The sequence below is a fragment of the Ovis canadensis genome, chromosome 4, assembly GCF_042477335.2.
Source record: "Ovis canadensis isolate MfBH-ARS-UI-01 breed Bighorn chromosome 4, ARS-UI_OviCan_v2, whole genome shotgun sequence".
NCBI classification, from domain to species: Eukaryota; Metazoa; Chordata; class Mammalia; order Artiodactyla; family Bovidae; genus Ovis; species Ovis canadensis.
In genome coordinates this window covers 81,206,497-81,222,221 of record NC_091248.1, presented here as the reverse complement: position 1 = coordinate 81,222,221, position 15,725 = coordinate 81,206,497, and the positions used below count along the sequence as shown (strand labels likewise).

Sequence of the window (15,725 nt, the reverse complement as noted above, 5' to 3'; positions counted from 1 at the left end):
CCTTTATTGAGCCCGTCTTTGCATGAAATGTTCTCTTGGTATCTCTAATTTTCTTGCCCTCAATAGTTTGATGCTAATTTCAAAACATTTGAAACCACAACACAGCTTTCTTTACAAATATATCTAAACAGAGTGGATAACCAAAGACACATTCAAAATGTCATCACACCCCTCTCCTTACTTTACCTGTTCATTTTCTTCACTTAGTTTCAATGTAAGACCTAGAATAACAGAAAATCAATAAAGCTGCTGAGTCACCTGGGGCTTAAAGAATTTTTCACAAAACCAATTATTTCCCAAATAAACTTTATTTTTAAAAGAATACCACAACAGAGTTGTAGAAATTTAAATATAACACATCTCAGCAGTATTGCTGAGGCAAATTATATACAAGTGGAGTCACAGTTCATGTCTGATTATTCTTACGAATCAAAACGTGCCAAGATGCTGCTACACTAAACAGGCAGATAATATAAAAACAACCATAACCTATTTACATGCTGTCATTTCATACTTGTATCTAAATATTTAGGTGGGAATTGATCCAAATTCATACAAGATAAATAATATGCTCCCTGAATAACCAAAATTCTTTTTCCTTTCCTCCTTCACCATAGATAGCATCATCAGTAATATTTATACAATATAGCATGGGATGACAAGCTACTTTCTTTCCCTCAATAATACAATACAAAGCTTTTTGTATTGTGGTTTGTAAGTCCTTCAAGTTGACGAAAACAGCAGTGACAACTTAAGAGTTTTCTAAATATAGGTGATTTCATCAGAGAAAGGTGTTATTTATGTTCTTCCCAAGAACTTCCTGTTTTGGTGATGAAAATGTCAATAATATAATCGGTGAAAGTCCATATATGATGGAGTAATTGTTCATAAGTATTAAAATAACGTACAAACCACCCAGAGGTAAACAGGAATGAAAGCACTAAGACACATGCCTGGACCCTCTCGCCCCGAGGGTTTTTGAGGCAATTCAGTGCTCACCCTAAGATTATTCAGTGAGGCCAGAGACATTTCTGGATCATGGGACTTCAAAAGCGCCACATACAGCCAGTTAACTATCTTCAAAGGATAAGGATCCAAGGACAAAAACCAGAGTTGACTACTAGGAGAACAAACTGAAGAGAGAATCCTTTTCAATACTAGAGGGCAGTAGAAAGATACTTAACTTGGGGACTAAAATCTGGGTCTGCAAGTTAGTTATTGATTGACCTTGGGCACAACAATCAATCTCTCTGAATGACAACTTCCTCATTTAAAAAATAGGTACAGTAAGATCTCTTTTTTTCATAGGCTTAGTGAGAATCAGACAATGATGCACTTGAGATCACTTTGTAAACTTACTCATCTTAGCAAATGAGGTTTGGGTATTTTTAAAAAGTATTAGGGAAGAATTCCAATTTAAGATAAAATTATAAAATCATCAACTTTTGACTCAGGATAGACCTCTGTTCAAAGGTAGCTGCTGTGAACTAACACAACATTGTAAAGTAACTATACTTCAATAAAAATTAAAAAAAATAGTAGCTGCTGTGGGTCTGCCTCATTTTTTTTCTGATGAGGCAGAAATGGGATTTTTTAAATTGTATCATTAATTTCTCTTATAAGACAATGTTACTATAGTATAACACATTAGTTATAGACATTTATCAGTTAAAGAATGAGGAAGGGCAATCTGCTAGCCTTAAAAAGTAAACAGTGACTCAATCGAACTCTTCACCTCCTTTTCAATATTTTGACACATTTTATTATGAAGAAATAAACACATAAATAATTTGTTCTGTTAATCGTGGTAGGTCATTCATTGCTAGTTATGTAGCTTAAATCCCAGGCAGAATATTTCAATGTAAACATTTATAAATTATGAATTTTGTTACTCACTTCAGCATTGCACATGTCTTCAGTAAAGCAGTAACTTAAAAGTAGAGCTCAACAACCATTTTCCTGTTTTCCTCAAGCAGAGACTCAAAAGCCGTAACAGGCACACTGTTTCATTACAACATGAAAATAATAAGCCTTGGGTTATTGCTAAAGGCTTTTCAAATATCAGCATCTAACTTGGAGATGAGGGAAAAATAGAGGGTGCTGACCTGTGCTGTAACCTGTTCTTATGTTGGGCATGCTCCTGGTTGCAATATTTTAAAATTATATGTATGCAAGTAAAACATACGGCTTCACATGTGAAAGTGAAAAATGATCCAGAAGTCTTCTCTTCAAAAACAGATCAACTTTTTCTCCCCAATAACTTACCAGAAATAAATGTACTTAGAAGCCCTAAGGGGTTCTTCAAATAATATTCAGAAAAATATATAAAAATAAAAAAACAAAGCATGAACAGAACATAGTTAACAAATAAGACTTTCTTTCAGGATGATTACCCTTGCTTTTAAGGATGGATGCCATGTAAAATGGGAGACGTGTGTCTATAATTCATCGTGTTTATATGTAAATTCTCTGGCAGATATAAATCCATCTTTGTCTTCATCTTCTTTATCAAAAATATCCTCTACCAAAACATCATGATGACTTTCATTCACCACTGCACCATGCTTTTCAAACTCCTTCTTTAAATACACTTTAACCTACAAAATAATGGGTCACATTAATAATTCAGATTCATAAGACACCCACATTGACCCAATCAATATTATAGACAAGATGGGTAGTGCATTTAATTATATATAACAACTACTAAACAACTACATATGATAGTAAAAGAGTCATAAAGAACTTTTCCCCTTAAAAGCTGTTTCTACGATGCTATGGGCTTCCCAGGTGGCTCAGTGGTAAAGAATCCGCCTGCAGTGCAGGAGACTCACGTTCTCTCCCTAGATCGGGAAGATTGCCTGGAGAGGGAAATGGCAACCCACTTCAGGATTCTTGTCTGGGAAATCCCATGGACAAGGAGGCTGGCGGACTACAGTCCATGGGGTCTCAAAAGAGCTGGACACAAGTAAACCACAACAAATAGTGCTATGGCAGAGACACTGACTACTGCACAGAGGCAAACAGAAGGATTATAGCATGAGAAAAACACACAATACAGCATACTAATCCCAGTCCACATAAAGTCAAGGATTTGAAAGACCGCTATCCCTCAATCCACTCAATTACCCAGATCTTGTTTTCTAACAAGGATCAGAATTCCAGGTATTTCTCTTAAAATCAGACTAAGTGATGGCCTTTTTACAATTTAAGTAGGTGACTAGAAACAGTAGCTGCTCTGGACCTTGGTGTGATCATGCCACTTGACCTTTTGATGTCAGAAATTAAAGCAAAATCCAGACTGATGAGTATTTAGACTAAAAATTTCCATTTCTACACAGATATTTGAATATATAAACAAAATATTGCCCCCAATTACCTACTAGATTCACCATAATGCAGTTCAATTGTATTTTCATTTTTAACCATACCCTTATTATTCCTCTGTTAGATGAGCAATTTCAAGCCTTCTCTCCTCCCCCTACCACCAATATGCAAACATAATGTGCACATTTATTTTTAAGATTAAGGGGATGTAATGTAGTTGAAAAAAGCAGGAGAGGCAGTGATAATAGACGGGCTAATGTAGAACACGTCTCCAGGGTATATTGTGTGAATAAAGTGAGATGCCAAACGGTATGCACAGTATGCTGCTTTTTGTGTAAGCAAGGGGGAAATAAAACTGTATATTCATGTTTGCTAGTATTTGGATAGAGAAATACCTAGAAGAATACATTCAGTTTGGTTCAGTCGCTCAGTCGTGTCCGACTCTTGGCGACCTATGAATTGCAGCACGCCAGGCCTCCCTGTTCATCATCAACTCCCGGAGTTTACTCAAACTCAAGTCCATAGAGTCGGTGATGCCATCCAGCCATCTCATCCTCTGTCGTCCCCTTCTCCTCCTGCCCCCAATCCCTCCTAGCATCAGGGTCTTTTCCAATGAGTCAAACTAATAAAACTGGATAGGAAAGGGAAGGTCACATGGTAGAAGAGGATATAGGTGGGAGAATGACTTCTTAAAAAAATCTTTTTATACTGAATTGATTTCTTTGAACCATGTGAATGTGTTGTTTATTCAGGATTTTTTAAATGAAAGGGAATTCAAATTTATCTTGGGTAGAAACAAGTTCGTGACTGATAAACACTCTGAGGTGTTATAAATTTAGTAACTGTGGATCATGATCCTGTGGTTTATAACAACATATCCTATTCAAGACTCAATCATTTCCTGGTCATTGGAAAGAAGTGGATGAAAGGACAAAAAGGGTTTTGATTTCTGACCAGCCAAGCCATAATGGAGAATGGGCGGAATGACTCAGTCATGTCCAATCCTTTGAGACCCCACGAACTATACTATACATACAGTCCATGGAATTCTCCAGGCCAGAATACTGGAGTGGGTAGTCTTTCCCTTCTCCAGGGGATCTTTCCAACCCAAGGATCGAACCCAGGTCTCCCGCATTGAAGGCAGATTCTTTACCAGCTGAGCCAGAAGGGAAGCCCAAGAATACTGGAGTGGGTAGCCTATCCCTTCTCCAGAGGATCTTCCCGACCCAGGAATTGAACCAGGGTCTCCTGCATTGCAGGTGGATTCTTTACCAATGAGCTGTCAGGGAAGCCCATAATGGAGAACATGAGTAGACAAAAAATTTAAGGATACAGATCTTTCTCCATTTCTTTCCCCACAGAAGCCAGACTAAGACACGTATGTGTAGCAATGGCTGCAAAAGCCTAAATAAATTATAGAGAGAAGTCTTCTTCCTTTCCCCTTACTCAACACCAGGACCTTGAGGCAGCTGGGAAAGGTCTGTCTGCTTCTGTGAAAAATCCAGACTAGGGTCTCCTATCCTGAGCAAAACTGAGCATGTGATCTGCTTGCTGCTGCTAACTGCTAGGCAATCACTATACAACTTCATTTAATAACCAGTGATATTATGCAGGACATCTATGTTTCTTACACAGTAACTGCAAAACAGGAATTTATCTCGGTAAAACAGATCTTCAAAAACTCTGGGGAAGGGGGAAGGGATAGTTAGGGAGTTTGGGAGGATATGCTACAAACTGCTATATCTACAATGGACAATCAACAAGGACCTACGATATAGCACATGGAACTCTGCTCAGTGTTATGTGGCAGCCTGGATTGGAGGGGAGTTTGGGGGAGAATGGATACATGTATATTTATGGCTGAGTCCCTTTGCTATTTATCTGATTGTTAATTGGCTACACCACAATACAAAAAAAAAAAAAGGTTAAAAAAAAAAGTCAAGAGCAAGATACAGCGAATCCTATTACATTAAGGAGCAAAAAAGCAAAAGAATGGGAAGTCTCAATATACTTTTCTCCAATACAATGATTTCTTATGAAAAAAAGGCAATTTTCAAAGCATCAGTATTTAAGAAAACTTATAAATAACATTTTACACAATAAAAATAAATTTTATTTAAAAATATATTTCTTAAAAAGTGAGTTAAAAGGAAGGAAGGAAAAAGGAAGGGAAGGGAGGAAAAAGGGAAGAGAGAGAGAAAGGGAAGGTCACCTCATTTTTAGAGAGTTTCCAGTCATCATTAAGATCCATTTCTTGGAATGACTCATGGGATCTTGGTCCATTTCGAATCTCCAGGAGATCAATGTTGAATATCAGTGTACTCTCTGGGGGAATTTTACCTGACACGTAGAGAGGGTGGGGGTTAAGTTTTATTAAAAAGATCACAAAGTTCAGATGATAGAAAACTTGCAGTAATTAACAAAATACTATTTTAACTGAATTAAATGAAGACCATTTCTCAGACTATCGCATATAGAGAAATTACTTATAGTTTATTCAAACAAATAGAATAAAGATAGAACAAATTATTAGATCCAAAAGAGAGTGTTTTGACTTTGCAATTAAAGATTGTTTTGTACACACACAGATGCCTCATGGTCTGAGCATTAAATTTCAAATATAATTAAGAGATTACATATTATATGTCAAGAATGACTTAATGGGCTTTCATTCAGAGTTAATCATAGTAGAAGTGATTTACTAACTTTTGGGTCAGAAACTCCTGGCCTAGAAACACACCAAGCATGGACATTTCCACCACTGGGAGGCAGTATATAACAAGGTGAGCTCACCCTGGGACAAAACACATCTGCCTTTCTCTAAGTCTCAGTTTTCTCGTCTGGAAGCAAATTTAACACGTTAAGGAAATTCCATGGGAGGGGGAGACATTAAAACAAATTGCTGAGAAGGGAGAAAAAACTCTTTTAAAGTGAAAAGAGCTTTGTTAGAGTTCCAGGGACCTTAAAAAAAAAAACTAAACAAAACCAAAAACTTCTGGGAAACTGACATTATTTTTTTCCCCCAGTTTGTTTTCTTATACGTATAATTAACATACAGGTCTAGGTAAAGATTACAAATATTTCTTAGTGCCCCACTCCCTCATCCCACATATTCCCATGAAAGAGCATTCGTAAGCATCCAAAGAACAAAACTTACACTATGTGCTGAAGCTTACCATTCCAGATCTAGGCAGAGAAGGGCATGCACTAGCGGTCATGGAGAAAACTGGTATCTTTCCAAAGGGAGGCATGCAAACATGGTACTAAAAAACTACAAAATTCGTGTTTAAGTACATGTTAGCAGGATTAGTTTCATGGGATTCTGTTTGAAGGAAATGACTCAAATTCAGATCTCTAACTTGTTACAAAGTAAAGTCAAGTTAAATGGAGTATGGAGAAAGAGACATGGACTAATACCATTTAGTATTTATATTAATATACTAATATCACTTATATAGACAGAAATGGAGTAATACCATTTAATATTATATAAATATTAAAGGTGAAACAATAAAGATACAGAAAAGTGAAAGAATAGGTTAAACATCAGATACTTGACTTTATCCTCTAAAAGGATCATTATTAAAAATAAGAATTGAATTTTGTTAGTAAATCCTGTTCTTTGCAGAAGATTTACATAAATATTAAAAGGAGAAACGTTAAAACTTTGTTGAACATCAGAGAAACATTTTCAAGGTACTTCATTTTATTCTCCAAAAGGATGACTATTAAAACAAGAATTGAATTTTGTAATAAATCCTGTTCAATGCAGAAGATTTGAATAGCAAGGTCCATTTTAGAATATGTAATACTTCATATATGGCACCTATGTTCTTCTTAGGAAACTGGGCTAGGAAACCATAGTCCCCACCTCATAAATGGTTAAGCTTGGAGGCTATGAAATCTGTATTTTTACTACATCAGAGTGGTTTTATGTCTAGTGCTAATGACTTCTTAAACTTTTTTTCTTCATTATGTACAGAATATGGAAAAGACAGAACCAAAAATAAAAATAACTCCCAGAACCACTGTCCATTATCAACATTCTATTTCTTTGTGATTCACTTTGTATGTGCATATATTTTTTCCTAATACTTACTATCATACTACATATATCTTTGTTTTCTAATTTTATATATAACATTACAGCATACATATTTTAGATATAATTTTTTTAAATGTTAAAAATACTATTTTATTTTAAATATTTATTTAGTTTTATTTGGCTGCACCAGGTCTTAGTTGCAGCACACAGGATGTTTGATCTTTTTTGTGGCATACAGGATTTTTAGTTGCAGTGTGTGGAATCTAGTTCCCTGACCAGGGATCAAACCTGGGCTCGCCACACTGAGAGTGTTGGAGTCTTAGCCATTGGACTATTAGGGAAGCCCCGAAATGCCATTTTAAAATAACTGGGTCATATTTATTTAGCTATACCTCTGTTATTATACACTGAAGTTGATTTCAGTCTTTTAGCTATTAAAAACAACATAGTGATGGACATTTTTGTTTATAAATCTTTCCCCAACACCAGATTATTCCCTTAGGTTAGACTCTAATGAAGGAGTTATAGGATGCATGCATATACACATCTTTAGGCTTCTTATAAGTAGCCCTTTGGAAAACTGCATGGTCTCCCATCTAAACAACAGGTTTTATTGCCTGCCCCAGAATACTAGCACCAAGGCTCCCTGGACCAACTAGCCCAGTTGCTTCTGCTTTATTAAACTCATTTAATGTCATTCCATTATTTATTTAAATAAATTATCAAACAATTTTAAAACAAACATGAAAAGAACCTCCAATAAAAGCTCTGTGACTCATGGGAGATGTCAGTTGTGACTCATACACAGCTCACATCTAAAATTGCATTTAATGCCTTAATAATCCATATTTCAAATGTTCAACTCATCAAAACACTTATATTGAGTAGTCTTTCTTTTTGCATTATTAAAACAAATCAGAAAAAAAGAAAAAGAAAGAAAAAAACAAACAAACAAACAAAAAAAAACAAATCAGTAAGTTTCAATTGGGGAGGATAAAAAAGTCCGAGAGACAACGGTGACACTGGCACAACAATGTGAATGTACTTAATGCCACTAAACTATATACTTCAAAACGGTAAACTGTACGTTATGTATATAATACTACCATTTAAAAAACCCACCATGTTGGTGAGCAATAGTAAACAAAGTTGAGATTACAGAACATTTTTTCATTGATAGTTCAGTTGACCATTTATATATTATGATTAATTGGCCCCTTCAAATGATAATCAAGACATAATTATATTTTCCTAAGATATACAAGTCCTGTATTTACTTCTTAAAAAAAATACACAGTAGATACTACCTTCTATGCCTAATCCAGGGAAGAATTATAATGCTGTAGTACAAATGTAGAATTGTTATTACCTTTTCCTTCTTTTCCATAGCCCAAGGCAGGAGGAATGGTGAGCTTTCTCTTCTCTCCTACACACATTCCCTTCAAGCCCTGGTCCCAACCTTTGAGAGCCTCCAGGATGCCCAGGGTGAACCAAATAGGCTGACCATTGTTATGTTTGTGACTACAACAGAAAGAAAACACATTTGGGCTCTTTAGTAACCTTATCATTGCTTCTGCTCATGCTCAGTCGCTAAGTTGTGTCTGACTTTTTGCGATCTCATGGACTATTGCCCACCAGGCTCCTCTGTCCACAGGACTCTCTAGGCAAGAATACTGGAGTGGGTTGCCACTTCCTTCTCCAGGGGATCTTTTCAATCCAAGGATGGAACCTGTGTCTCCTGCGTCTCCTGCACTGGCAGGCAAATTCTTTTACCACTGCGCCACCTGGGAAGCCTTGTTGTATACTAAGTATTACCTAAATGCTTTGCTTCTTTTAAGTCTAACAGTGATCATATGAGATAAGTACCATTATTATACCATTGTACAGTGGAGGAAACTGAGGTTAAGTGTGCCAGTATCTGACTTAACTCCAAAGGTCAAAGTACAAATGTTGAATTCCAAAGTTCAAAGTCCTAATCACACAGTGATGCTTTCCCTGGGAGACCACTAGGGTGCAGAAGAGGGATAAAATAATGGAATATGGATGAGTTTGGGAAGGAGGATGAGAGGCTAAGAATACTCCCATAGACAACAGAGAGTTGAGAGCACAGCATCTTAAATCCTCTCTACAACCTTTCCTGATGTACAGCCTGCTGATGGTTCTGACAGGTGCAAGAGGCTGCTCTTCAGCCCTGAATCCCCACTCAGACCCTGGCCTAATTCTCTCCCTAGGTGTTTATTGTGGGGCTATGCAAGGCAGTCTGGAAGAGTGGCCCCTCAAGGACTGGAGAAGAAGTGAATGGTTAAGATATCCTGGCTCACGAGAGGCCAGCCTAAGAAAGCCAATCTGATGGACTACTGGAGGAGCTTGTGGGCTGAGTAGTATCTAACCCAGTTTACTCACTCTTAGTGCAATAAGGGGGCTTCTCTGGTGGCTCAGATGGTAAAGAATCTGCCTGCAATGTGGGAGACCCAGGTTCGACCCCTGGGTCAGGAAGATCCCCTGGAGAAGGGAAAGGCAACCCACTCCAGTATTCTTGCCTAGAGAATTCTATGGACAGAGAAGCCTGGCAGGCTATAATCCACGGGACCCCAGAGAGTTGGACATGACTGAGAGACTAACATCACTTCAGTGCAATAAGGGAACTGCCCTATTCTCTTGTAGGTGAGAACTGGAAGTCGTTCTACTAAGCTTCCCAAGTACCATGGTTACTAAATGTAGGTAAAGGCCCTCACTTCTTTTCCTGAATTTCGCCCATGATCAAAGTAGCAAAATGGCAACTGTAGAACATAGAGGAAAGCTAAAACAGAAGAAAGAAAGAAGAAAGAATCCAGTACCCAGTACTGTTTTAGTTTTTGCATGTTTACTGTCACGCTAAAGGATTTAGGCCATTTACCACATAGGTTACGGTTCTTGAAATGATGAACGTGCTTTATAAACTGATCATCTGGTGGTACTTTCATTATAATACTCAGAGTTAGCAGGTTTTGGCCATTTACTTGGAGGCTGCATGACAATATTCCCCTGATCAGGAACTAGAACTTCAGTAGCAAAGTGTTAAATAATGTCGTTTACACTGAAGTCCACACAGGCTTTTGGTTCTGAGACTTGAAAGGCTGGATCTAAAACAGATCAGACTAAAATAAAAATGTAATTGAAAGTTTCAAATGCAAATCATAATATTGTTTAATGTCCAACGTGGCACTGGCTTCATTGATAAAAAAAGATAGGGCTATTGAGAATTCAGTGGCAAGCCACCATCTTGGAACTTTTTTCAAGGGCTAACAGAGTTCAGAGAAGAGTGCCACTGACTTCAGAACGTCATGACAGACCAGATCGGAATGCCCAGTAAAGGCAGTTTATCAGAAAACAAGGTCTAGGAAGGGCCATGAATCTTTGCTTCTTTAGTTCATATCATTCTCTCTACCTGGATGCCCTCCCTTCCTCATTCTCCACCAAAAAACCTCCATCCATCTTTCCAGACCCATCTCAATTATGATCTCTGGGAAGTCGCTCTGTTTCCCCACCTTTAGAGCACGATTAATTCTAGAGCCCATTATGCTTTGTGAGCACTTCGAACATTCTGTCCTTTACATCAGTTATTTGTCTTCCTTCCCCCCTGTAGACAGTGTCCTGCTAGAGAAGAAGCCACTCTTAGTCATCTTTGTACCCTAGGGCCTGACTTGTGGTCGCTCAGTAAGGATTTGATTGATGGATAGATGAATGAATGGATGAGGCTGGAAAGAAGTCAGATATTTAAATTTTCTCTACTATCAAACAAAAGGGCTAACATAAAGAAATGTTCAGTAAATACGTTTGGAATGGAATCAGAGATTCAATGCCTAATTGGAAATCACTATACTTGTAAAAGATTTCTACTTTGCAATTTCTTTTTTTATGAAACAGAAATAATGATAGTGTAACCACCTGAAAATCCTTCACTGTAGGTATTGGATTAATCTTCCATAACCATACCCACACCCGTCAATGAAGTCTTTGATTTCCAGAAAGAAATAATGAAATGAATCACAGTCCTGTTCCTTGACCAAAGTGTCATCTATCAGAACAGAATTTAAATAAGTCAATGAACTAACGTTAACATATCCTATAACAAGCAAATAAATGCTGGTATATTCTGCTCATGAGGTTGCTATGAAAAGTTAAAGTAAATTTCACCTACACCAAAGTTATTTTCCCTTGGGATCAAAGTTTGAGAAATGAGAATTCCTTTAAGTCTTTTCTACTTATTGCCTAATTATACACCTACATATTTCTACAGTATTTCAGAAATTCTAGTTCTAATTTTTATAATTTAAAAAATTACTGCTTTATCCTGAGCACATATTTCCAATAAGATCTTCAAAGGCCTTGTTATATAAGATTGGCTTTCAACAACTTCCTTTCCCCATAGAAAGAAATTAGATATTTCAGTTTTTTTAAAGAGATAAAGTTGGTACGCGACACTATCCCTGCCCAAGAGCTGGCATATGTGGGTTGGGTTCTTTTACTATTTTACCCGGAAGGTATAATTACTTACGTGGAGTGAAATAAGGAGCCGTCCTTTTCTAAGTAGCCTTCATAGTGGACCAACATCAAATCCCCTCCTTTGGTCTTGCGATGGCAGATGAACGGCTTCTGGAGAACTTCAATCTTCACTTCTGGTTCTGGGATGAGAGCCCCACTCAAACAAGTTACTAACAGTGTCAGGACTGCATTCCACAAGAAAAGCCTCATGTTGCCAGGGCAGGAAAGAAGTTGCTACAAAAACACAGAAAGGGCCCCCGACCTCATAGAGTTAAGAAAGTAGCTGAAGACTTAAAGACAACAGCCTCTGGCAAGTCATGACTCCCCCCTTCCTAGCAGACGTGGCACATTCACCACGGACAACTTTCCCACGCTCTGTGGACTCACCTCTAAAGAGTTAAGCCCAAACCCTGCCCTGACTGGCTCTTACAACGGGGGCTCCTGGAAAGACGGCCTCCCATTGGCTTGTGATTCTGTCCCTCAGGAGCCTCTCAAGCCAATGATGTCACAGTATTGCAATTTTCTGTTCCGCTGAGGGGAGGTAGCGCAGAAGCAAATCACCCGGGGTGGTCCTGAAGGCCCGGGGAGTGCAGAATTCCACAATTTAGGAACTGGAGCGAGGGGTAGGGAGCAAAGCTAACCGGAAACCTCAGACAGATTCAGAGGTGTAAAGAATCCGCAGGGTTGTGAAGTCCTGGGTCCAGGGGAAATGGCACAGGTCTCAGGAAAGACTGCTTTCGTCTTACGGTTGGTGAGAGAGCCCGCCCCCTTCCCCCAAAACCCCGCACACCAAAAAGCATGGTAAGGGGGCTTCCCAGGTGGAGCAGCGGTAAAGAATCTGCCTGCCAGAGGAGGAGACGCTGGAGACTCGGGTTCAATTCCTGGTTGGGAAGGATCCCCAGGAGTAGGAAATGGCAACCCACTCCAGTATTCTTGCCTGGAAAATTCCATGAACAGAGGAGCCTGGTGGGCTACAGTTCCTGGAATCGAAGAGACTCAGGCGACTGAGCACGCAGGCATGTAACAGTGGTTTAGGTTTCAAAGTGCTTTCTGGTTCTTCGTGAACCTCACGACTCTGTGGGTAAGGCAAGTTCTTCTATCCCTCTAAAAGATAAGTTAATATTTTGGCTAGGAGAGGTTAAGTGTCCTGCTTAAGTTTATTCAGCCCCAAAAGCAGTTGAGCTCCATCATCCAACCATCTTCTGATTCATTCTACACCACCACACAATATTATGGTCACTAATAATTTTAGATGACCTTAGTGTAGAGGGTCAACAATGAGAAAAGACCCTGCTGCTGGGAAAGATTGAAGGCAGAAGAGGGCAACAAAGGATGAGATGGTTGGATGGCATTATCGATTCAATGGACATGAACGGGCAAACTCTGGGAGATGGTGAGGGACAGGGAAGCCTGGTGTGCTACAGTTCATGGAGTCCTGAAGAGTCAGACACAACTTGGCCACTGAACAACAAAAGTGTAGAGGGTCAATAATAGCCTCTATCAAGGATAAGGATGTACAGACCTCTGTTTTAAAGCAGAAATATAAATCACAGTTATGAATTATACAGGCTAAGTTTCAAGATTTTCTTTTACATTTTTTGCATAATTTCAAAAGCAATACTTGTTCATTGAAGCTGACATGGAAGAAACTGGAAAACACTCGAGTTTCCAGTTAAAATACAGGAGTCACAGCATAGTGCTTTGTGACAACCCATCTGTGGGATGGGGTGGGAGGTGGGAGAGAGGTTCAAGAGGGAGGGGATATGTGTATACCTATGGCTTATGTTGACATATGGCAGAAACCAAAACAGCATTATAAAGCAATTATCCTCCCATTAAAAATAAATAATTTAAAAAAATACAGGAGCCTAATTAAATTTGAATTTCAGATAAATAGCAAATTAATTTTTGTTTTTATTTGTGAACTCTGGCAACAGATTTTGCAAATAAAAGATTTTATTTAATTCTTTCGATTACACTAAAGAAAAAGAAAAAATTCTGTAACACCACCATGCAGAAATAGTCATAAACATTTTGGCACATGGTTTTGTGACATATGCCTAAAATAATTAGGATCCTACTGTACACTTTTGTAACCTGCTTTTACCACAGAATCTATAGTTAACATTTTGCCTAGTCAAATATCCTTAGCACATAACTTTCTCACACTTTAATATGCATGGGAATCCCCCCTGGAGATCTCCTTCAGGAGTTTGGGGCCTTGCATCAAGATCCTACAATTCAGACAAGCTCCCAGGTGCCTTCAGTGCAGCTGTACACGGACCACACTTCGTGCAGCGGGGGTTTTAGAGTTTAAACATCTGTTTATGCTCCCTGGTCACTCACAGTATCCTATAGTGAAATTCCCATCATCTCCTGACGCCCTGTGGTTGGATAACCCCTCAATAGCTTGGAAGTGTGTAGGATCAATTAGCCTTGAAATAAGAGACTCTGAAGACTAGAATCCAGCGGGCACCCTAAGGGGCCACGGTTGCTCCCAAACATCGGGAAGTGGAACCCATCTATGGTACCATAGAGTCAAGTCTGTGTTCCCCTTTGTCCGAGAGGCCTCCCTACTCCCTTCTCACCCTCTCTCAAGTCTCAAGCCTGCCTCCCAGGACTCATTTTCCCTGCGGGCCTCTATCACTAGGTCAGCCACGCCGGAATCTCAGCTAAACTCCGGGGTGGATTTTGGGAACCGGCGTGCAGGCGGTGCACTGGGCATGCGCGAGCGGGCCCTGAGCCCGGTGGGTCGAGCACTCAGGTAGTGCGCCGTGGCGCCGAGCGACCGGCTACTTCACTCGCGACACTTTGGTGACTTCAGTCGCCCCTCGGACCCACCCAGTACCTTGGCCTCCTTGAGGAGAGCGCGCCGCCTGCGGCGCCTGGGACCACCGGCCGGCCGCGTTCTCACGTGCGGAGGCCGCCGCAGTGACCCCGCCCCCGGGCCCAGGATGTGAGGCCGGCGGGGCGTCCCCGCACTGGGCCTGGGCGCCGGGAGAGACCGGCTCGGCGGCGCCGGGCGATGGCCCTGCTGCCGGTGATCCTCGCCTCCTGGAGCCTGGAGCAGTGACGGGGCTGGCAGGCGAGGGCGAGGTGGCCGCGGGCGCCATGGAGGGGGTGCTGTATAAGTGGACCAACTATCTGAGCGGTGAGTAGGGGGCGTGCCAGGGTTCCGGTCCTTTGTCTGAGCCGAGGGAGGGCGGCGTCGGGACTCGCCTCCTGGGTGTCGGGGTCACGATCTCTCCTGAGATCTGAGAGGCCTGCGTGGACTGGGAATGTTTCTCCACAGTAGTTCTCAATCTCCCCTGCGGTACAGACACAGCCCCCTGTGGGGGCTGGGTGGGAGCGGCAGCTCTCCTCACTTCCGAATCCTGAGATTTGGGGTGACTTGAAAGGCACAATGACCTCGGTGTCAGGGGGAGGGAAATGCTAATTCCGACTGTGGGGTCCTCTGGGAGTCTCGAATTCTGGCGAAGGAGCTGGCCTCGGGAAGGTTTCATGTGAATGCGAGCAGAGGTCAAAGGTTCTTTTTCAAAGTCCCCAGTACGAGCACGTTCCTTTTGTCACTTGCAGAGTTACCTGAGTGCAGACCAGGGTATCTGAGTCTCAGCTCCAAAGTATGCACATTTTTGGTTTTCTCACCGAACATTTCTTTTTGTTTTACAGACTCGGAAATGACCGTAAAATAGGATGCAAATATTAGCAACTCTTTTCTTGCCCTGCTGAACAGAACGGCTTAAAAATAGTACCCTTTCCAATTTGTGGAAGTACTTCATATCTTGAGAAGATCATAACTATTTTTCAGCTGTGAATATGATTCAGAAGG

At 40.2% G+C, this 15,725-nt stretch overlaps 2 protein-coding genes across 2 annotated transcripts in view; one reads left to right on the top strand and one right to left on the bottom strand.

Moving 5' to 3' along the window:
* Positions 1-289: 289 nt before the first annotated feature.
* On the bottom strand, positions 290-12,295 carry FKBP14 (FKBP prolyl isomerase 14). Its single transcript, XM_069588118.1, has 4 exons — positions 11,910-12,295; positions 8,742-8,893; positions 5,540-5,667; positions 290-2,597 (listed from the first exon to the last, which is right to left on the bottom strand). The coding sequence occupies exons 1-4, from the start codon at positions 12,104-12,106 to the stop codon at positions 2,439-2,441; spliced, it is 636 nt and encodes a 211-aa protein (XP_069444219.1). The 5' UTR covers positions 12,107-12,295; the 3' UTR covers positions 290-2,438.
* A 2,282-nt stretch (positions 12,296-14,577) lies between these two features.
* Positions 14,578-15,725, top strand: part of PLEKHA8 (pleckstrin homology domain containing A8) — a 64,577-nt gene continuing 63,429 nt past the window's right edge. The window contains exon 1 of the mRNA XM_069588096.1: positions 14,578-15,047. Coding sequence (XP_069444197.1) covers positions 15,008-15,047 — 40 coding nt within the window. The 5' untranslated portion in view covers positions 14,578-15,007. The remainder of the gene's footprint in view (positions 15,048-15,725) is intronic.